General features: G+C 42.2%; 2 protein-coding genes across 2 annotated transcripts; one reads left to right on the top strand and one right to left on the bottom strand.

Moving 5' to 3' along the window:
- Nucleotides 1–19: 19 nt before the first annotated feature.
- Nucleotides 20–15,741, bottom strand: rfx1b (regulatory factor X, 1b (influences HLA class II expression)). Its single transcript, XM_061769578.1, has 18 exons — nucleotides 15,613–15,741; nucleotides 14,399–14,768; nucleotides 10,565–10,662; nucleotides 10,393–10,482; nucleotides 8,478–8,554; nucleotides 8,108–8,396; nucleotides 7,692–7,873; nucleotides 7,498–7,617; nucleotides 7,288–7,409; nucleotides 6,080–6,198; nucleotides 5,334–5,437; nucleotides 5,116–5,267; nucleotides 4,946–5,043; nucleotides 2,920–3,069; nucleotides 2,637–2,848; nucleotides 2,408–2,561; nucleotides 1,620–1,665; nucleotides 20–1,551 (listed from the first exon to the last, which is right to left on the bottom strand). Exons 2-18 carry the CDS (start codon nucleotides 14,739–14,741, stop codon nucleotides 1,376–1,378), a joined length of 2,532 nt encoding a protein of 843 aa, XP_061625562.1. The 5' UTR covers nucleotides 14,742–14,768; nucleotides 15,613–15,741; the 3' UTR covers nucleotides 20–1,375.
- Nucleotides 15,742–20,163: 4,422 nt separating this feature from the next.
- Nucleotides 20,164–20,852, top strand: rln3b (relaxin 3b). The gene is made up of 2 exons (XM_061771945.1): nucleotides 20,164–20,410; nucleotides 20,491–20,852. The coding sequence occupies exons 1-2, from the start codon at nucleotides 20,236–20,238 to the stop codon at nucleotides 20,769–20,771; spliced, it is 456 nt and encodes a 151-aa protein (XP_061627929.1). The 5' UTR covers nucleotides 20,164–20,235; the 3' UTR covers nucleotides 20,772–20,852.
- Nucleotides 20,853–22,321: the final 1,469 nt, after the last annotated feature.

Genomic DNA, 22,321 nt, shown 5'->3' on the forward strand with positions numbered 1-22,321 from the left:
TCAAATCAATATGCACACATTTGAGAAAGCAATCACAACCTTTTAGTCAATGAGAATAAAGCTACAAAGATCACAGATTGTACAAAGGTCTTAGGAGAGACATCAAGAGGGCCTCTTGATGAAAGGTACAGCAGCATAAGCTTGAAGGTAGAATCCACATTACAGTATATGAACAAGAACACGCTTACCTTTGCTAAACCTCATCTGAAAATGTTTTGCTGTGGATTTCTACCCAGACACAACAAACGCACAAAACCTATTAAGCGGTCTCTGAAAATAATTGAAAGTGAAATCCTGATAAAATAACCAATCCTGATATAACTTGTACATTGTGCTCTTTGTAAAGGGTCGTCTCAAAGGTCAGCACGTCTCCAGGCCTGATCCAACATCACATTAAAAATAGAGGCTTAGTATAACTCGGCAAACCACAACATATATCCTAAGGCAGTTATGGTCAAACAACATACAATTTGTATATATGACACGAGGATAAAAAAAATAAAGTTTACCACAAAAAGCTGTACATCTTAAGTTGGTACATCAAGTTAGTACACAGGTAAGTATGGATAGTGGAGTAAGTGCTTCTGGTAAGGTCAGGCTTACTCAAGATTCCTTTTATCTTGTATGACAGTTTGTCTTGAGTTTTGTTTGCGTGATTATGTTTGATCTGGTGAAGGAAATGGATAGGATGGGCAAAGGTGAGATGACAAATGGCAGACCATTTATGTGGCTCACATTCTTTTAATAGCTACAAAGGTTCAGGACAAGGCTACTTCACAGAAACCCCATAAATGCAACAATACAGAAGATATAATATATAAGCTCATTGAAGCCAGCAATCTCTCAAAGGCACAGCGTATCAGTTAGTTGGCCAAATTGCAAAACGTACAGAATGTAAATCAAATATGGCATCTGCAACCAGTTGCCCATTAGTGAGACTACAACATCAAATGTTCCTGATTATCAAACACCCTGCATAGACATTGCTGAAAAGGCAATGTGAGTGATTTTTGTAGAAATCACAAAACGTTTCTCCACATCATCTGGTCAGTGGTTAAGGCGGGGCAAGGGACATTCATGAATATATCATGAATGTGTAGTATATCAGGTGACATTTGGGCAGGGCTGGTCACTGAATGTTCTGGGAAGGCACGGGGATTGTACATGGATAGACAACTAAAGAAACAAAATGGCAGCATGAAAAGCAAAGAATATATCATTGGCATAAAGAACACGCCTATTTTCTTATACTTGCTCACACTGGACAAACACACCCAACACCAAAGTATGTTTTAGCAATTCAGAAGAGCACACACGACAGGTGCAGGATGGGATGACGACGATGATGTTAAAGCAAAGTGTGTGTGTCTTCCTCTTAAGCCGGTGTGTTATGTGTGTCTGTCAGACTGTGCAGGCCTAAAGCGGTCCTGGGCTGCTTGGCAGGTGGCTCCAATAGTTCCTTGTCTTCCAACATGCTCAGAGAGCTGGACTGCAAGACCAGATCTGCACTCTCCTCCTCGCTCTCCTCCTCCTCATCCTCCTCTTCCTCATCTGATGGAGATAGACAATGAGGCATCAGAGGACTGAAAGAAGAAGAAGTTATGGTGTGCTGACGTTACCTTTCTCAAGGTCTGGAGTGGATCGGCTCTTGACAGTGCAGGCAAACTACAACACACAAGAGGAATAACACAAATCAGACAAGGTATGGACAACTCTCAAAAAAGAAATTGGGATATTCGACTTTTCGGGTGAAAATTCACAATGGACCTAAAATGCGCTATAACCTTCACAGGTGAACATCATTTTTAACATCGCTATACTTTTAAATGCAACTGTTCCATGTTTTAGTACTTTTGCACAACTTGCTGTTCTTTAACAAGAAGCTGAAGAGCAAAAATCACAACAGGTTTTTTTTTTTTTCTCTCTCCAAGGACATCCACTTATATGCCTTCCTGTGACTCGTCCAGTCTTTCGAGAGATCTGTTGCAACCTACTGATGATACTTTGTAACTTTATAAACTCAGTGGGGGTGGGGAGGTACTGTTGATCTATTGTGAGGTGCCATCGGAGTCTCATGATGTCAAAATGTGAACAGTAAAGTTGAGCAAAAAGTACTGAAACACTAAACAGGTGGACTTGTCCCTTTAAAAGTTTAGAGAAGGTCAAATTAAGTTGAATGATCGGCCATCAATAAAAACAGTTGCCAAACCACGGACACTGCTTGACAGCAGTCGGTTCAGCAGCGTCGCTCGGTGCGCAACAGCCTTTAGCAGAGTGTTCCTTTAATCTTGTGATTGAAATTAAGATCGGACTACATTTGACCACTTTATGCGCAAATGTAAGAAAAGGGTTCACATCCTCCCACTTTATGCAAGGGTATTATCTTCCCACATTTTCAGACACTCACTTCTCCCATGACTGCAACTGGGGTCTCTCCTTTAGCTTGAGCCACTCGGTGCTCAATCAGGTAGTACATGTACTCGTCGTACAGCAAGCGGATCAGGTGAAAGGATCCGAAGCTGGCAGCGCTGCGCAAGGTCAGGTCTCGAATGACCATCGAACTGGAGGTTGCGAAGAGAGGTTTTTAGACTTGAACACAGTGTACCGCACAGCACATCTCCCCAGGTGCCTCTCACCTGTAGAAGGACCAGTTGAGCAAGAAGACCTTGGCAGCCTTTGGCAGGGCGACGGGGTTGGCCTCGTAAGGTTTGAGCACCTGCGAGACGACGCCGTCCAGCCAGGAGGCCCACTGCTCCAAGGAGTTCTGCTGCTGCAGGGTCATCTTAAAGTCTTGCTCGAGCTGCTGGACAATGCGGTCCTCACACTGACACACCCATGATGCTTGTTCCTGATGGGGGCAGGGTGGGGAGACAGGTGGATTATATTGTTACGTTGCCGAGCGCAACGCCGCCAGCAGACCTGAACGTTGGTGAAATCAACACGGTTGAGGTCAGAGAGCATCTGGTTGATCTGGGCTGAGTTCTGGAGGACGGCACGGGCTGCCTGGGCCAGGTGGTTCAGGCTGGTATAGCGACGCAGCGTTTGGGAAAAAGAGCCCACGCACACTACCTAAAGGAAAGGCATAATTTGTTTGACACAGAACTTTCATTTAAGTGGGGACAAATGCATCTCTGGTTTGAACAGAGATGGCCACAAAAGAGGGCAGCATTGGTGACAAGTGGTTGACACGTCTCCCTCCCAGTTTTGAGGTTCTCAGGTCCGTTTCTATGTTCTGCCGTGCTTGTGTGGGTTTCTGCAGGTACTGCAGCTCTCCTCCCACATTCCAAAAACACATTCTGAGCCGCTTCTCCTCACAAGGGCCGCGAGCGTGTTGGAGCCTATCCCAGCTATCATCGGGCAGGAGGTGCGATACACCCTGAACTGGTTGCCAGCCAATCACAGGGCACATACAAACAAACAACCATTCACACTCACATTCACACCTACAGGCAATTTAGAGTTGTCAATTAACCTACCATGCATGTTTTGGGGCTGTGGGAGGAAACCGGAGTGCCCGGAGAAAACCCACGCAGGCACGGGGAGAACATGCAAACGCCACACAGGCGGGGCCGGGGATTGAACCCCGGTCCTCAGAACTGTGAGGCAGACGCTCTAACCAGTTTACACCGTGCCGCCCACAATTAATTCATGATTTAAAAACGGGGGTAATTACTTTTTCCACACAGGGCTAGGTAACTTTAAATAGTTATTTTTTTTTTGCTTAATAAATGAAATCACCATTTAAAAACAGCATTTTAAGTTCACGGGTTATATTTGTCTGATATTTACATTTGTTGGATGATCTTAAACATTAAAGTGGTGAAACTATGCAAAAGAGTTGGAGAAGGGGTTCAATACTTTTTCACGGCACTAAATCGTCCACAGACCTGAATGCGAACATAAATGATTGTCAAAGTGTGCCGTGTGATTGAATGGCAACCAGTCCAAGGTGTTCCCACCTCTCGCCAAAAGTCCGCTGGGATCGGCCCCAGCACACCCGCAACCCTAATGAGGAAAAGTGCTATAGAAATTGGCAGTGGTGGTAGATTTTCAGACATCTGTACTTTACGTGACTTAGCTTTTTTCTTTTAACAATTATTTAACTTGTACTCCTTACATTTGACAGGTATCTACTGTCTACTGACATTTTTCAACCAGTGTAGATGACAACAACATAAATAACACAAAAATAGAGAGAGCTAAATAAAGTCAACTGCCGTTGAGATCTTGATTGACTAAAGTCTTGGGGATTTATGAGGCGGAAAAAACAGATGAAAGCAACATGGAGGAATGTGAACCAGGAACAAAGATGACAATAGATTCAGAGAATCAAGATATTCCCCACCCATGGCCTTAAATATTCATTATCAGCTACAAGTATTATTTCTGGCAAATGCATTGTCTTTTGCCATCCTAAAAACTACCAGCTTCTGACATTCAAAAATTCTCCATCTAATCTGAAAAAAAAAAAAAAAAAAACACATGCATGGTGTATTTTTTCAGTTATCATTTTTTTGTTACTCCTTTTACAATATTAGTATGATGGGATCGTGTTTTGAAAGTATGAAAGTTGAGCCAACGCAAGTTTTTTTTTTTTTTTTAATTACAATGTAATTTATTTTCTTTTCAGTATGAGCAACATCAAAGAGAGAAAAGCTTTTTTGTTGTTGTGCCAATGTATCAAAACGGGATACAGAAAAAAGTAAAAGGGTAAAAAAAAAAAGAAAAGGTATTATATGTAATTATTGACAGAAAAAAAATATTTTTACTTTTGTACAGATCAGCATCTGTACTTTTTTACTTTTACTAAAGGGGTTGAATCAGTATTTTGACCAATGAAGGAATCTGTACAAATGAATGAATCTGTACCGCAACTTAAGTACACACTGCGAGTACTTTTTCCACTACTGGAAAATGGATGTCCACAAAACAGTAGGATACAAACCTTAACGCGGACCATCTCTTCTGGGATATTCATCATTGCGCCAGACAGCCAGTTCTCCAGACTCTTGGCAAAATTACGGATGGCCTGAGTTAAGGCACCTAAGGGGCACAGCGTACATGTTGAAAAAGCCCTCGACTTTGTGCGCCCTTTTCCATGCCCCACATACTTACTGGGGATGGGTCGCAACACATCGGGGATGAGGATCTCCACCAGCGTCTGATAGAGCAGATTGTCACACGCCCTCGTCCAGTGTAGGACAGGCTCGAACTTACACAGCAGCACCAGGCACGATTTTGGAAGACGTTTCTCCGACTCTTGATGACTGGAACAGCACACGGTTATGTAGCAGCAGGGATGGTGGCTCAGGTGTTTTACTTTTGACACTCACAGGTTGAGAGTTTCTGAGTTGCTGCCTTGGCTGAACCTCCAGAAGGACTTCCAAAGTGTCTCCACAAGAGTGAACTGAAGGTTCACCATCACATCCAGAACGGCCTGTTGGCAAGACAAAATATGTAAGATGGAAGGAGTTCAACAGAAAATACTATCAAACTAAATAATGCAATTTCTGTAGTAATTGAATGTTGAAGAGCTGGTGGTGAACTGAAATGCTGAAAATTTTATTGGCATGTACAATTTAAGTAAAATGATGAATTATAGAACAACAATTGCCAAGATAGTAACATGCTGTTTGCTGCGCTAACAGAGAAAATAACGTACACTATAGATCAGTGATTCCCAACCAGTGTGCTGTGGCACATCAGTGTGCCTTGAGCAATCTTCAGGTGTGCCGTGGGAAATGATCGAATTTTACTTAACTGCTCAAAAAATAAATAATTCATTTAAAAGAAATACTGTATCTTTGTTCCTCTATTTATGCCAGTGAGGCATAGTGACAGACAGAACAAATAAATGCTCTTCTATTAGATGGAAGGAAGTACATACAGTAATGACTGTGTATCTACTTTTTGTGACATTTATGTTTGTTGGTGTGCTGTGAGATTTTCCGATTGTAAAATATGTGCCATCGCTCCATAAAGGTTGGAAATCACTGCTGTGTGTGTGTGTGTGTGTGTGTGTATATATATATATATATATATATATATATATATATATGTGTGCTTCTCAGTTGCCTACCTCACAGTGTTCCCTGTAGAGACTCTGAAAGGCCTTGAGGTGTTCAGGCAGGATCCCATCAGGCAGGCTGCGCGCTTGTAGATTCATGTCAACAAAATCAGGCAACGGACGTGATGCTTCTACACAAGATGAAGGACACTATTGTCACCATTGCACAGTATTCTGTTTTTCAATCTGTTGTGTCTATCGCTATTTGCTGCAATAGCCACTTTGATTGTCATACAGTCACCAAGCACTTTATTAGGTACATTAAAGTTTACAGTAATCTAATGAGGTCCGATACAAGAGTTGCCTTTCAAAGGATAACAGTCATTTGGCACTGTCAGTAAGGTATGACAGTATATACTGTATACAGTGATGCGAAATTAAAGTTAACCAAACTATTACAAAACCCTCTCAGTATGATACACTGCAGTTCTACACCATAGAACACCAAATATAACCAGACCCTTCTGCCAAGCACAGACTACACAAATGTAGCCCGATTTGGACCTGACAGAAACGTCGCAGACAAACGTTCACTGTCGTGGCCGATAATTGACTTGACTTATGAGTCCCCGATCAAGCGTCGTTACCCCGTATAGTGTGACATCATCAACAATTGCCAATCTGGTGTTTAGGATGCCTCATGACCACGACTCAGAAAGTCTGGCTTGTCAGAATTTTTGGTGGGGCTTTCCGCATGGTGTAACACATCCTACGTGGGCCTACAATTGTTCCTAGACAATAACATTGACCAATATTGTGACGAAGCCCTTTTAAACCATTACCATTAGGTACTGGGTGTTTTTTAAAAATAGATCATTATCATAAGATAAGAGCGGTAGTAGCTCATCTGTAACAATTTGGACTTTGGAACCGGATCGTAACAGTGTTTTTTAAAAATAGATAATTATCATAAGATAAGAGCGGTAGTAGCTCATCTGTAACAATTTGGACTTTGGAACCGGATCGTAACAGTTTGAGTCCCGCTACGGACAAAATGTAAACTAACAACTAGTTATCGGAAAGATGCTAGCCTGCTTCCTGACTACTGTTGAGGTGTGTTCTGGTTCTGGTGTGATGTGCAACACAAATATATACAGCAGAGTGTGAGTTGGATTTCCTCTTGAGGGATTATATTCAGTACATTTTCATTACCTTTCTTTTAGAAATATAATATGAGGAACACCAAAGGACACATTCAACTAAATGCACCAGTTACTCACCCAAGAACTGCTGGTACTGCTGCACTTGAGCTGAAATATCACAAACTACTCCTGCCTGCTGCAGGGACGCCCCCCCTGATGTCCCATTTGTGATCCCCTCCGTTTTCTGAACTGCCTTTATCCTATTGGAAAGAACACACCCTGGTCAGAGCAATCACGCAGGGTCAGGAGGCTTGGAGAGCCTCTTTGTATAAAAGCCCGCAAGGATACCTGTTTTTTTGTGTGAAAGGTTGCTGCCGCATTGCCATGTGCTGCTGTTCATCCATCAGTCTTAGCAGAGGGGACCCGGATTTGATCCTGAGTCCATAGTAGTGGTACTTTGAGTTCCCCCTGAAATAAGCATGCGAAGGCTTACAACAAGGTGGTGCAGAAGTGAATTACAACAATAAGCATTGTGTACATACCGGGTCCCAAGCCTTCGAGTGCGGAGGCCCATGAAGACAGACCTGATGAGTTTGCCAAAGGAGGCAGCGTTGACCGGCTCCAGCTTCTGCTCCTGGCAGTGTAACAGGTAGTGGTAGTACAAGGTGCAGCGAGGTAAACTCACCCCCTCCGCACCTTCGTAGTTGTCACACAGCCACTGCACCTGAAGAATACAGCCAAGTCTTGCGATAACCACTGACATGCAGTACATCTGGAAAGTATTCACAGCGCTTCACCATTTCCCCAGTTTGTTGATACAGCATCATTCCAAAATTTTATAAATGCATTCCTATGCCTCAAAGCACTAAACATGACACCCCATAATAAAAACATGAAATAGAAACTTGGTAAATGTTTGCAAGCCATTCATGAATTCACATTAAGCTGGAGTACTCACAGTGGCCGGAGGGGCACGTGAATTTGGGCTGGAGTAGCTCTGTCCTCCTCCTGTTCCTGCCCCTCCTCCTAACAAATAAGCCCCCTGAATGACATAACCCGCACCACTCGCAGATGTGCCCCCGCCCGTGGCACCTGCTGCTCCCACAGAGGAGGAGAGAGTCTGCGAGGTCACAGAGCCGCTGATGTCGGACTCCGAGCTAGATGTGGTCTCATAGAAGTTGGAGGAGGAGGTGGGAGGAGTCTGAGAGTAGAGGGGTGAGTCGGAGAAAGAGTAGCTGCCCGGGCGGCTGAAGGGAGAGACGCAAAGTACTGTAACTTGACGGCTGAAAGATGAAACATGCAAACATGCAAATGTCTTTGTCTCTCACATAGCGGATGTGGTGAAAGCATTGTCAGTGCCTCCGCCGTCCACATACTGCACCTGGCCAGAATACACCTGCTCCACCTTGAAACAAAACAAGGAAAGAGGAGCTTTGACCTGACCTGCTAATTTCTAAACAACAAGAAAGCTTGCCATCAATTAAGACATAATGTCTGCATTTGGGATCACTCCCAACTCCCTACACTATTTAGTGTCCTAATTGTGAGTACACCAGTTTGTAGTGCTGTTTGAATGCGTAGTGAGTATAGGTTATCCCCGAAATAGTGCCCACATGAATCCCACAATGGATCTTGAGAAAGTAGTGAACAACCAATGGCCACTAGAAAAGCAATCTATCCCATGATGCATTGCGCCGTTTCAGCGGTATTGTTGGATTTTCACCTATCCATCCATTTTCAACACCGCTTATCCTGGTTAGGGTCGCGGGGCGCTGGAGCCTATCCTTGCTGACTTCGGGCGAAAGGCGGACTACATCCTGAACTGGTCGCCAGTCAGTCGCAGGGCACATATAGACACGACCAACCATTCACACTCACATTCACAGCATCACTGAGTGGGAACTGAACCCACACTGCCTGCACCAAAGTCAGGCGAGTGTACCACCACACCATCAGTGACTGTTGGATTTTCAGCACAAGACAAATTCATGAGTTGTGGTTTGAAATATCTTGATAAAAGTAAAGCAACAAATCACAACACAGATGGACATGAAGTACTTTTTTGTACAATTAGGTAAAATACACTAAGCTTTAAACAGTATCATGTTATTATAATTTATTTTTTTGTTCAATACTGACAGAAGGTAAACCAGCTGATGTTGATTCAGTAAGTTGTACAATAATTATGTGACACACATGACATAATTAACCGCGCGCCCAAGTAGTGCCCAGTAACTTTCATTTGACTGATGAGTGAATTACATAGTTCACCATATACTGTAAAAATCCCTATAATAGTGACCTTTTAGCTACTCCAGAGACAAATGCAGCATAACTCGACTGTCTGAGAGCAGAGCTAAAAACTGTGACTATTAGATTCACAAGTTTTTCAACAGATATACTGTTGACAGAAACAACCAACAGGATCAACTCAGTGATCAGAGATCAGTGGATGAGGCTCTTTATTTTCTCTGATGGTAACGCTGCCCGTTCTTCTTGGCAAAAGGCCTCCAGTTCCTGTAAATTCTTGGGCTGTCTTGTATGAACTGCACGCTTGAGATCTCCCCAGAGTGGCTCAGTGATATTGAGGTCAGGAGACTGAGATGGTCACTCCAGAACCTTCACTTTATTCTGCTGTTGCCAATGACAGGTCGACTTGGCTTTGTGTTTTGGATCATTATCATGTTGGAATATCCAAGTACGTCCCATGCGCAACTTCCGGGCTGATGAGTGCAAATTTTCCACTAGTAATTTTTGATAGCATGCGGCATTCGTCTTCATTTTGACCAAGTTTCCCATGCCTTTGTAGCTCACACATCCCCAAAACATCAGTGATCCACCTCCATGTTTCACAGTAGGAATGGTGTATCTCTCATCATAGGCCTTGTTGACTCCTCTCCAAATGTAACGTTTATGGTTGTGGCCAAAAATGTTGGTCTCATCACTCCAAATGATTTTGTTCAAGACGTTTTGAGGCTTGTCTCTGTGCTGTTTGGCATATTGTAAGTGTATTTTTTTTTTGTGTGTGTGGCATTGGCGTAGTAATGGCTTTCTTCTGGTGACTCGACCATGCAGCCCATTTTTCTTCCTTATTGTGCATCTTAAAACATCCACACCAGACCCCTTAATTTTTTCAGTCTTTGATATAATGCAGCCATTTTCTAAAATCATTTAAGTTCATTTTTCCCCCTCATTAATGTACGCACAGCACCCCATGTTGACATTAGATGTTTTTGTGCTTACCTCCTGGTTGATGTGCACAGACTGGAGGTTGTTGACGTGTCCTGGCTGAATCCTCTTGCCAGCCTGTGACACCGTTTGCAACACTGACCTCTGTTGGTGAACAAAGTCACAACGTCAACCTAAAACTACCGTGGACTTCATTAACCAGCTCCGTTACAGTACGATTTCATACCTGAGTGGTGGTCTGCACTGGCTGGACCACCTGTGTAGGCACGCCTGGGGCAGGTGAGCTGGAGTCTGACAGACTGTCATTGGAGTGAGCAGAACCCTCTGGGCACCAAACAAGGAGAGAGAGAGAAAGAGACTTAAGATGAGCAACAAAAAGGTCCCTCACGCGCAATGGGACTACTCACGACATGTGGCTTGCAAATTGTAATAAAAGCCACTGTAGAACATCCTACGTGTGATTTTTGGTTTGGCCGAGGAGAAACTGACACAAATATACTCCTCTCTGCCTTATATCTTGCGGGGAGAACGACAGCCTCGGACAGCTAATCTCCCCAGATGGAGAGAAATCCCTCCATCTTGTAAACATGCATATCAGATGCGAGAGGAAAACGAGACATATGAGGGACGTTGGCAACAAGATGGTGAAGGACCACAAACACTTGTTTTCAACCCCTTTCGCTAATTTCCAAAATGTTTTTTATTATAACGTGACACTTGTACTAAAAAAGGCAACCCTTCACTCGTTTTGAAGGTCAAATACAAACTGCTCATGAACATTTAGAAAACTGTTGTCTTCACCTTAACCAAAGTTCTAAATGTTACCCCTAGGTCTCCCGCCGAGACGCTGAGCTGAGCTGAGCTGCATCTTGTGACTTGTGGAACAAACCTTGATGACTTTCCTGTGAGGACAGTGATTGTATCACCCAATGGACTCGCTTTCTCTCTCTCTCTTTCTGCTAATACTCCTCTCAGTTAGTGGCTGATAGATGTGATAGACGTTCTGCTGCTTCTAACTTGTCAATACATCTGAAATTAAAGCACAGCTGTACACAGATCATGAAATACGAAATGATGGGAGGGATTTTGAATGGGCCACATTGAAGTCCCCATGTGATTATTGTCTAACACCACAAACAGTAACCTTGAGATAAGCCCTATTGGGAATTTGACTCTATGAAATACATACAGTGGTGGGAAAAAGTGTTTGGCCCCTTCCTACTTTCTTATTTTTTGCATGTTTGTCACACTTTGTTTCCAATCAAATTAATTTTAATATTAGTCAAAGACAACACAAAATGCAGAATCACAAAATCCAAACCTATATGGCCCAATGCAAAAAAACTGATTGCCCCCTAAACCTAATAACTGGTTGGACTGCAATGAAGCGTCTGCGATAACTTGCAATGAGTCGATCGATGAGATCATTGATCGGATCGGCGAATTATGACATAAAAGCCGATTAGCCGATCAGCATAAAATGCCAATTATCGGCCGATACCGATCAGATGAGCGTAAAGTCTAATATAAACCCAGTAGGGCTCTGACATCGACAGACTCAGATCAAATAGTGGAGCACAAAGTCCAAAGCAAATATGGTGAGGCACCATTTAGCTATTATGCTGCATACAAATGGAATAAGTTGCCAACAGGAGTGACATCAGCCCCAAGTGTGAATGTTTTTAAATCCAGGTTAAAAACTCTTTTTTCCTCATGCTTTTTAGACCATTTCCACTTTAAATTATATTTCTCACAATGTACGTTGTTTTCAATTGTACTTGGATTGTTTTCCTCTTTGTTTTAAATGTTTATAAGATGTTTTTTTTTCTTTGATTTTAAATGCTTTTAATCATGTAAAGCACATTGAGTTACCTTGTGTATGAAATGCGCTATATAAATAAATGTGCTTTGCTTTACTTCACTTTGTCAGGTAGGTCCTATTCAAATGGTTTCTTGATTGAGAACAGGTGTGGCAGAATCAGGCCTGGGTCTGGCTAGAGAAATTGAACTTAGGTATAATAAACCAAAGTTACAGTATCTTTTAACAGGGAGCACAATCACTTTTTCCACACAGGGCCATGTAGGTTTCTCCCTATATAATAAAAACCTTCATTTAAAAACTGCATTTTGTGTTTACTTGTGTTGTCTTTGACTAATTAAATTTGTTTGATGACGGGAAACCAATTTAAAAAAAAATAAGAAATCAGGAAGTGGGCAAAACTTTTTTACACCACTCTACTTAACTCCAGATAGGACATTACATCAAAATAAATCTTCACTTTTAACGCTCTCATGCATGTACGTTTATACTCCAGCCAGTGTAGCCTGGCATTCTATCACAAATGAAAACAGATTGACAGAAGTATAGCTGTGCAAATGATACCTTCTACTGTAAATGACTGCAGTCAGTTTGCTACATTTATTGGCTGTAATGTGATGTTCCACTTCAATTTAATATCCACAGTTATCAAAATTAAGAGGCAGACAAGCCCCATGCCGCGCCCGCCCGCCCCAAAGTGACTTTGTGTGTGAGAGTATACGGTGTTACTTGACACGAGCAGGCAAAAAATATCCACTAACAGACAGACCTAAAATAAACATCCAGGAAAAGAACTAGCCTAAGGCCATATTCTTTCATTCTCTTCTTGTTAAGAGCAGATTTTCAAAATGCCAAATATTTTCTTTGACAGTTTGTATTATTTTTCACTTAAAGACGGAACAGACTACATTAATTTGGACCTCATAGCAGGATAACACTTAACTGCCACATTAAATGCCAACTTCAGTTGCCATGGATACAGATTTCTTTGAAGCAGTTTCAGAATGGCTGTTAGCTATTTCACAAGCTTCGTGATTATACCACTAACTCTCCAGCATAATCAAAAAAGAAGCTGCATTCAATCCCTCACATTTGTTACAATGTAACCTAGCAACCACATGTATCACATTATATTGTTGTGGTCTGCTCTTCCGCACGCACAATCTTACTTGTGCTGCCGATGGTAATAACGACTTCACACTGCGGTGACTAAACCTCATGACGACAAATTAAAATGGATAGACAATGGCAAGAAAATAATTGTTCAAACCTTTTCCTTTTGGCATTTAATGTGTTTTTGTGCTAGCAATTATCATGTCCCATAATCTTTATTTACAGCACTGACTGATTTGCTAGGAAGATAAAAGAGAATAATTACATCATTAAAATTGACTGAAAAAGTGGTGACACTAAACATTCAGAATAATTGAATCACATTTTCTTTAGAACAAGAAAAAGCAGGACATCCCATGAGATGAGAGCAATGGCTGTATTCTGCCCTCTTATTATTGGGCCCATACTTTCAATTATTATTCAATTAATTTGTTTTTGCTTCACAATTTACCAGAACTGTTGGTCCCAAACACTTAGTATAGACCACGGGTCACCAACAGGTTGCCCGCAGGCTCCACATAAGCCCCCAAAGACCACATGAATAGCCTGCGAGCCTGTTCTAAAAGTAGCTAACCAATGATGAGTCATTGTGATGTCCGAGAAATGTTGAAGTGACAATTTGAAAATGTTAAAACTTCCTGTGATTTATAGAAATAAAGTGTTCCATATTGGTATCTACTGTATCCATTTCCGACCTTGGTAAATCATTGTTGATAGTTATTATGCAAAACCACTGACCAGATCAGTGGTTCACATAGAAGAATATCATTAATTATTAATAATAACATAATTAAAGGTAATTTGAGCAAATTTGTTGTTTCAGAAGTGTGTGTTTCAAACTGGTAGCCCTTCTTATAGCTAGTTGCCCTTCTCTACCATTCGACAACTCAGACTTTAAGAGTGTTGGGGCTTGATAAATACAAAGATTTCCAAAACACCTTTCTAATCCTAACATCAGTTACCTTACACAGCACAAACCGGCTATGATCGAGCCTTCATCTTACACTCAGACATTCGCATGAGATTTGACTGCCGACGCTGATCAAGAAGTCCTCCTAGTGATTGTCCAAGCTACACAAAGAGTACAATATTTGTTAAGTATTCAATAGTTTTTCACATGTTGCTCACCTGTAACCGTCACTATGATGTACTGGGGTGACGTGTTCTGACCATTACTCTTCTGGGTCACTGTGTGCTGGATTTCAGGGCTTATGTAGTGCTGTGAGGGAGCAGCTAGAACCGCTGCCTTCTGGCTCTGAGCCTGGGTAGGTGGGGCTTGGGTAGAAAGTGCATCCTGTCCAGTTTTGGCTGATTGGTTGGCTGATGCAATGCTTCCAGAGGTTAGTGGTAGTCCGGCCAGGAAGTGTGCTGCTGTTTTGGCGGATGAGGGTGTGGTGGAAGCCGGCGTTGCTACGGTTACCGTGTTGGTCTGCTGAGGCTGGAGGTCTTCCGAGTATCCAGAAGTTGCCATGGCAACCAATGCTTTGAGGCGCTAATTCTGTTGATTAAAAAAGGGACACGGACCTGAATAGTGAATACCCTATAAGCATGTCTTTGACGTCATTACCCACTTGTATGTTATTGCTACACAGACACGGGCGTGTGTACGTGTGTCTGAAGAGGAAGTGGGGTTTTATCTCTAAAGCTAAGCAATATTTTTGACTTTCCAGCTTCAGTCCACGACAAAGGTATAAAATAAAGCAACAAGTCATTTTTTTAAGAGTAATAATGTAAGCAATGGCTATTTTTTGGACAAAAGGGAACATACAGTAACTCCTAATTCCAGTGTGAGATTAATATCTGATATCTGTTGCTAAGACTAGATTCACATCCACAGTTACTGGACCCAGCCATTCAGGACTTCAGACCGTCCCAACATAAGATAAACCACTCCTGTGAGCAACCACACGGTAAAAACGACGCGAAAATGATCACCAAGCACATCGTGTCCACTGGAATGAGTTCAATGTCACGCCAAAAACTTTCCTTAAGTCGTTTCACGGAATACGTAACACACAACTCCCAAATACGCAAGTTTACAACAGATTACCCGATTCAAGAAAGTGGGTAACATGTGTGGGGTTGTAACTTGTGACAAAGCCCGCTTGCTTGAAGGTGTTTTGAGTTAGCGATAGTGATAGCTTCTCCAGCTAGCAGCTCATGACAGATGAGAGTGAGTTTCATGTGAGCTATCAAGCTGTTGTTGGCGACAAACCACTGCTAGCGTGCCTGTAATTCTTCGGCCAAGACATAAACACGACTCGGAGCTAGCTGTGTTCGAAGTTAAATGTGACAGTCCACATAAAGTGACTACGATAGTCGAAGGAAAGGTTGGAACGCACCCGCCATCTTGTGCTCCGATCAGAGATCTGACATCGCCATAACAACCGCCTGCGCACACAAAAAAAAGCTAGCAACCACTTCCATCACCGACATGCAGCTCGACCACGACCACCAAACACAGACGAATGCACTAACAAAAACAGGCATGCAACTTTAGAGAGCATAACATATCTCATTTTGATTAGTTCACCTCAGTTTTTTTTTTTTTAATATTTTTTGCCCGGTATTGTCCTTTTTAGTCCTAAGTTTTGCCCTTACATTCGGGTTGTTGTTGACTCCCGTTGCTTGGGTCTTGTCGCCAGGACTACCGTGACTATGGCGCCTCGCCTTCACCGGGGCAACTGTTGCTACCCTCTCGCCTAAGCCCCGCCTACCACCACATGCTGATTGGACCGCTTGGGAGGTGGTCCGTGCGTCATTAAAAATACTCTTCTCTTAGTGGACAATCGCTACTGTCACTCTCGCCGGGGCCAGGAGTCTCATGACCACTTCCAGCTTCAATGTAGAATCACCAGTTGGCGTCAAGAATCCCTCGGAGGTAGAATAAAAGTCAAGTCGTACTCATAGACATTAGCATGAGTGCCTTTAGTTGCTTTCTTTCTTTTATACCAATTGAAAAGCAGCATCACAAATAATTTAATGGATTTTACTGAAATAGTAGTAACACTGAGCAAAACAAACAAACAAATAGGACCTTATGGAACCCTGTTTAATGTCCTGCTATTTTCAGAAACAAATTATGAATTAAATAATAATAATAAATGCATACATAAAAAACAAATACAAATGATAACTGTCACAATACAATGGTATCATTTTTAACTGGACCCAGAAGCAAGCATAGGCTGAAGAAGTTTGTGGAGAATGGTTTATTGAAAAGGAATTTTGAGTTGGACCTTTGAGGCGTAATGGCGGGTCGTCGAGACAGGGACCGTGCGGGAGGTGGTGGCGTGGTTGAAGAGGTCAGCAAGGAACACAGAAGGAGCACTGAGAACGAGGTGTACCGTTCGTGCAAGTGCAGAGCCGGTGTACTACAGGTGAACATTAATACTCTGGCAGAGGAGTCCTGGATCTGGCAGGCTTAAATGCAGGTGATGATGAAGGCTGATTGATAACAGGTGCGCGGCCAGGGTGGTGCTCATTACTGGGAAGGGAGAGAGAGAGAGGTGCAAAGCGCCACCCAAGCTCCAACACAGGAACTACAGGGCATAGCTCATGACAGATAACAATACAGCATGGTGATGCATGTTGTTAGTGCATCTGTCTCATATTCAAGTATCAGGGTTTTGAATCTCAGCTCAGGCCTTTCTGTTTGCATTAGACGAGAGATTAACGGAGGCATGGTGGACGACTGGTTAGCACATCTGCCAAAGAGTTCTGAGGACCCGGGTTCAAATCTGGCCTCGGCTGTGTGGAGTTTGTTGGTTGTTTGTTTATCTGTGCCCTGCGATTGGCTGACGACCAATTCAGGGTGTACCCTGCCTCTCGCTCAGAGTCAACTGGGATAGGCTCCAGCATGCCCGCGACCCTAGTGAGGATAAGCAGTACAGAAAATGGATGGATGGATGGAGATTAACAGATCAACTTTAATTTCAAGGAACTGTGAGCATCTCATACACAATTTAAAAGAGGTAAGCAAAAGTATTGAAAGAGGTAAACCCATATAATGTGTGAATAAGACTTGCAGTAGATGCATCAAACCTGTGACACTGACATCATCGACCCTTGGCATTTTTGTTTTGTGATGATGTTTTTAATGCTTGACTTGGTCAATCTAAAACCTTACAGTTCTTTTCCGCGATCATTTATTTATCTATTTTTCCAGGTGCTCCAGCCAAAAAGAAAAAAGGGCACCCATCACTAACATTTTTCATCCAATTAAACAAAACAGTAGTTTGTATATAACTATTTCTGTTACCAAAGTCTACAAAGTAAATAATGCATCTATTAACAAAGTAGGTGAAGGGAGGCTACAGTGGATATAAAAAGTCAGCACACCGCCGTTCAAATGAAAGATTTTTGAAAGGACAAGGAGGGAGGCTAGGAGCAAGACAGGATCATACTGTACTTGAAATCCTCCCCAGGATTCAAATAAATGCCTCTCAGATTTCAAAACACCTTGAAAAGAATTGATGACAGCGAAGGTAAGGGTTTTTAAAATATTGATGAATGAAGAAAAAAATTTGAATGAAGAAACAAATTGCAGCAAAAAGGGCACTTGTGGTTCAGGGCAAGAGGGCAGGTGCTTCAGCACTACTTAGCGGCTATGTGTGTAAGTGCATGCATGCATGCATGCATGCATGCATGCATCCATCCATCCATCCATCCATCCATCCATCTATCTATCTATCTATCTATCTATCTATCCATCCATCCATTTTCTGAGCCGTTTTCTCCTCACTAGGGTCGCGGGCGTGCTGGAGCCTATCCCAGCTGTCATCGGGCAGGAGGCGGGGTACACCCTGAACTGGTTGCCAGCCAATCGCAGGGCACATAGAAACTAACAACCATTCGCACTCACAGTCATGCCTACGGTCAATTTAGAGTCTCCAATTCATGCATGTTTTTGGGATGTGGGAGGAAACCGGAGTGCCCGGAGAAAACCCACGCAGGCACGGGGAGAACATGCAAACTCCACACAGGCGGGGACGGGGATTGAACCCCGCACCTCAGAACTGTGAGGCTGACGCTCTAACCAGTCGGCCACCGTGCCGCCTATCTATCTATCTATCTATCTATCTATCTATCTATCTATCTATCTATCTATCTATCTATCTATCTATCTATCTATCTATCTATCTATCTATCTATCCGTCCAATGCAGGGGTGTCAAACTCATTTTTGTCTTGGGCCGCATTAGAACAGTGAAACCATATAAATGTTTCATCACCATAACATATTAATACCATTACACAACAAATTGAGGGATAACTACTTTTGAAATCAGAAGATAAGGATAATAGTTTATTCAAGTATTGTTTAAGTTACTGTAGAAGAGGGGTTTGGTAACAGAAAATGCAATATCTCAACATTATTGTTTATTATTATGCCAATTTGGAATTTGGGTACAGATTTTAGCAAAAATCACGGAGGTTGACGAGCATGATTTGCTTTCGCGGGCCACATAAGTTGATGTGGCAGGCCGCATCTGGCCCCTGGGCCTTGAGTTTGACACCTATGGTCTAATGAGTGGTTTGCATCTTGTAGCATGTAACTGTACATTTTGTTCACAAAGCAGCCATATTATATATATTTTTTTCTTTTTATAATTTAAAACATTTCCCATATGTCTTAATAAAAGGTCTCTGACATGGTTTGGTCAAAATGAACCAAGAATAACAGTACACTTCCACCTTTAACACCCCAGTTGAAATCGTTTGGTTTTCTCATGTAAGTGAGCCACTGCTCACTCTACCTCCCTGTACTATGAGGTGAGCCAACATGAGAATGGCTTTTGTTACCATGGGGACAAGGGACAGCGCTAGAGGTTATTGTTGGGTTGTACTAAAATGAGACTACGAACTGCTAAGAGCACGTAAGACAATGAAAGCATTTCACCTGTCAAGTCAGCACTACATAGCCACAAAAGTACACTTTCCAGATCTGTGCATGTGGCACATGCAGCGGACACATTGCTCAATACAAATACCCCGACCACCATGTTGACAACTCCACGAAACAGTCAAGTATATGCAACTTGTCAGAAGGTAGAGCTGACAACGCTGTCAGCTAACGCTAATCTGTGCGTTCAGCACTGCAGCTCTGCTTAGCTTCTTGGCTTCGTCTGGCCATTGCTTGAAAGTGGCTGATCTTCACCCAGCTTGGTTACCAAGTCATGGGCAGAGAAACTTGGTGTGGGAAGGTATTATGTGAATCGTCCAAATTGTGACATCTCAATTTGGCAAAATTCAGAACTGCTTGCTTATAAACACATTTTTGGAAATAGGCAGCTAACAAAACCATTACTTTGTTGCATAATTTCACACCCAATTTGATGGGTGGGCATGTACTCCCGAGACTCAACTATTTTGAGAAAAAAAAAAAAAGTAACATAATATTGTCTATTATATTTTAATGACATTTTCAGTGCGGGATGATACATCTTTAGACCATCCAACACCGCAGAATATGTGTGTGGCATTCATGTGTGTGCACAAGAGACAGACCAAAAACAAGAATTAGCAGAGATGTAGCGCAGCCTAAATCGATGAGGCACATGGAGAGTGATCTCTATTCTATTCTCTATTCTGTTGAGAAGATAACATGACCGAGATATTGTTGTGTGTCACACAAAGCACAACAATTAACAGTAAAGGCAGAAAGGGTAAATAAAAGGTCACAGGTGATTAGATTGCAGAGCGCTCTGTTGACATCACCTGTGGCATCATTTGCTATGTCATGACAACTTTCTGTTACTGGATGTGCATTGTTGCCCATAAAGGTCTCAATTCTTATCTGTGGACATGACAAAGACTGGAGATGCTACTCTGAGAAACTGAGACTTATATAAGACGCGCAAAATGAAACATAAACCACACCACTGACAACAAGGAGGCACATCACTTGGGTTTGTCGAGCCCCTTTCAGCACAGTGAGACAACTACAGCAGATCTTTGAACACCATGTGGAAGGCAGCACTCTTAACCCTGTGTCTCTTGGTGGCATTGGTAGACAGGGTGCAGCCAAATGAAGGCCATTCCTCTTTCTACGGAATGAAGCTGTGTGGAAGAGAATTTATACGTGCTGTCATTTTTACCTGTGGGGGTTCTCGCTGGAGGAGAAGCATTGGAGACTCAGGTAAGACTATCTGTAAAGTGAAGTCACTCATCTATAACAATTTTAATTCTTAAAGAAGTTGTCATTTCTCTTCATATCAGCTCTTATTGGAGACGAGGCTTTTGACCAATGGAATGTAAATCATTTCCCTCACATGGCCAGTGAGCAGGATCCTGCGCAATCCAACGTATGGAAGGATCAGTCATTTGATGTTGCATCTGTGGCTGCTGGATTCAGCCGCTCGGCTCGCTCACCAATCTCGGAGGAGGTCCTGGAGGCTCTTCGAAGTGCAGATAGGAAAGGACGGGATGTAGTGCTGGGACTGTCCAATGCCTGCTGCAAGTGGGGCTGCAGCAAGAGTGAAATAAGCTCCTTGTGCTAAACATTGTCCACTCCCTCATGCAGCACTCTACTTTTTTACATCAAGGTCATAAATTGTGAGACTATATGTTTTTTCGACAAAGGTGAGCTAGACTAATTTCCTGTATATGTTCAATAAAGTTGTAATGTTATTGGTAATTCCTCTTCTTCCTTAAGATATTTCTTCCTCAGGAAATGTCTATGTCACTGCAATCTTTATTCAGAACTGAGCATCTGGAAAGAATTACCCAACAACGATTGGAAGTACTGTAGTTTGATTAGTGCTCAGGGGTGTCAAGCTTGTTTACATCCTGAGACACATCGTAGTTATGCTTGCCTTATAACTGGCAAGCATAACTACGATGTGGCCTGCAGTGAAACCACATAAATGTATAATGGTAAGGGGTGTAAGGGAACGCCCAAATGGATGGATAGATAATAGAAAAAGTTGGTTTGGCACAATATGTCCCCTTTAAGTTTATGAGCTGGTTCACATGGGGGTCAGTCATTAAACAAAAGGAAAAGCTTATGCTTATGTTTTGTATAAATGGGAAAAGATTAAATTACATTTGAAATGGAAAAGCAACAGCTTTTTTTTCCTTTTTTTTTTTTTTTAGGAAAGCGCCATTTCAATAGTTTTTCTTTGGAAATGATATATGCAACAGTAACATTTTCAATTGGGTGAATGATTTTGATATAAAAACACTAAACATGGCTTTTGTTATCGCTTTGGCTCCATCTGAAGAGCCCGGAAGGTAGACTGTGTTTGTACCACTACATTATTATTTATTTGACTGGTAGCCAGAAGCTGAACTGCACTGTCACAAGGACATTGTGCGGCTAAAGCGTGAGGTAGGTTGACTTTTTGTTATTTTTTTTATTTTTTTACATAATACAAGGAAAAGTTAAGGAAAATTTGTGTCAAAGCTTTCACGGGCCACATATAATGACGTGGCGAGCCGAACTTGGCCTCCGGGCCTTAAATTGAACAAAGATGTGCTAAAGGGATTATTAACAGGGTAGACAAGACCATCCATTCATTTTCTGTACTGCTTATCTTCATTAGCGTCGTGGGTGAGCTGGAGCCTATCCCAGCTGACTTTGAGGACGAGCCAGGCTACATGCTGAATTGGTCGCCAGCCAATTGCAGAGCTCATGTAGACAAACAACCATTCACATTACTATACTACTACGATAGGGACAATTTGGAGTTTTCAATTAACCCAAGAAACATGTTTTCGGAACATGGGAGCTGGCGCAAGCCTGAGTAACCGAAGAAAACCCACAGAGAACCACCAACCTAAGATTATATACTGGGGAACAGAATTTTTGTTGAGTTAGTTCTGACAGCTGTTGTTAACAAATTTTTGGGTGTGGAATCCAACACTGACCTCAGTCTTTCTCTATCTCGTCAAGTTTTTGAACAATAGGATCCCTGTTTTCTTAAAAAATATGAAAAATATATGTATCTGTGTAAATAAAACACTAAGATGGAATAGTTACAAGCTTTGAAAACTAAAAAAAACAAAAACAGCATAAAACAAAATAGAATTTACAACGGTATGCCCATGG

This window comes from Phyllopteryx taeniolatus, chromosome 4, assembly GCF_024500385.1.
Source record: "Phyllopteryx taeniolatus isolate TA_2022b chromosome 4, UOR_Ptae_1.2, whole genome shotgun sequence".
Lineage (NCBI taxonomy): Eukaryota > Metazoa > Chordata > Actinopteri > Syngnathiformes > Syngnathidae > Phyllopteryx > Phyllopteryx taeniolatus.

Bases quoted from the DNA above. Each gene is read 5' to 3' on its own strand.
- rfx1b (XM_061769578.1), bottom strand. From the start codon at position 14,741: ATGGCAACTTCTGGATACTCGGAAGACCTCCAGCCTCAGCAGACCAAC. The intron at 7,874-8,107 runs GTGAGTACTCCA...TGTATTCTTCAG, and splicing joins CACGTGCCCCTCCGGCCACT to GTGCAGTGGCTGTGTGACAA. The intron at 2,849-2,919 runs GTCTGCTGGCGG...TGCCCCCATCAG, and splicing joins TTGATTTCACCAACGTTCAG to GAACAAGCATCATGGGTGTG.
- rln3b (XM_061771945.1), top strand. From the start codon at position 20,236: ATGTGGAAGGCAGCACTCTTAACCCTGTGTCTCTTGGTGGCATTGGTA. The intron at 20,411-20,490 runs GTAAGACTATCT...TCTTCATATCAG, and splicing joins GAGAAGCATTGGAGACTCAG to CTCTTATTGGAGACGAGGCT.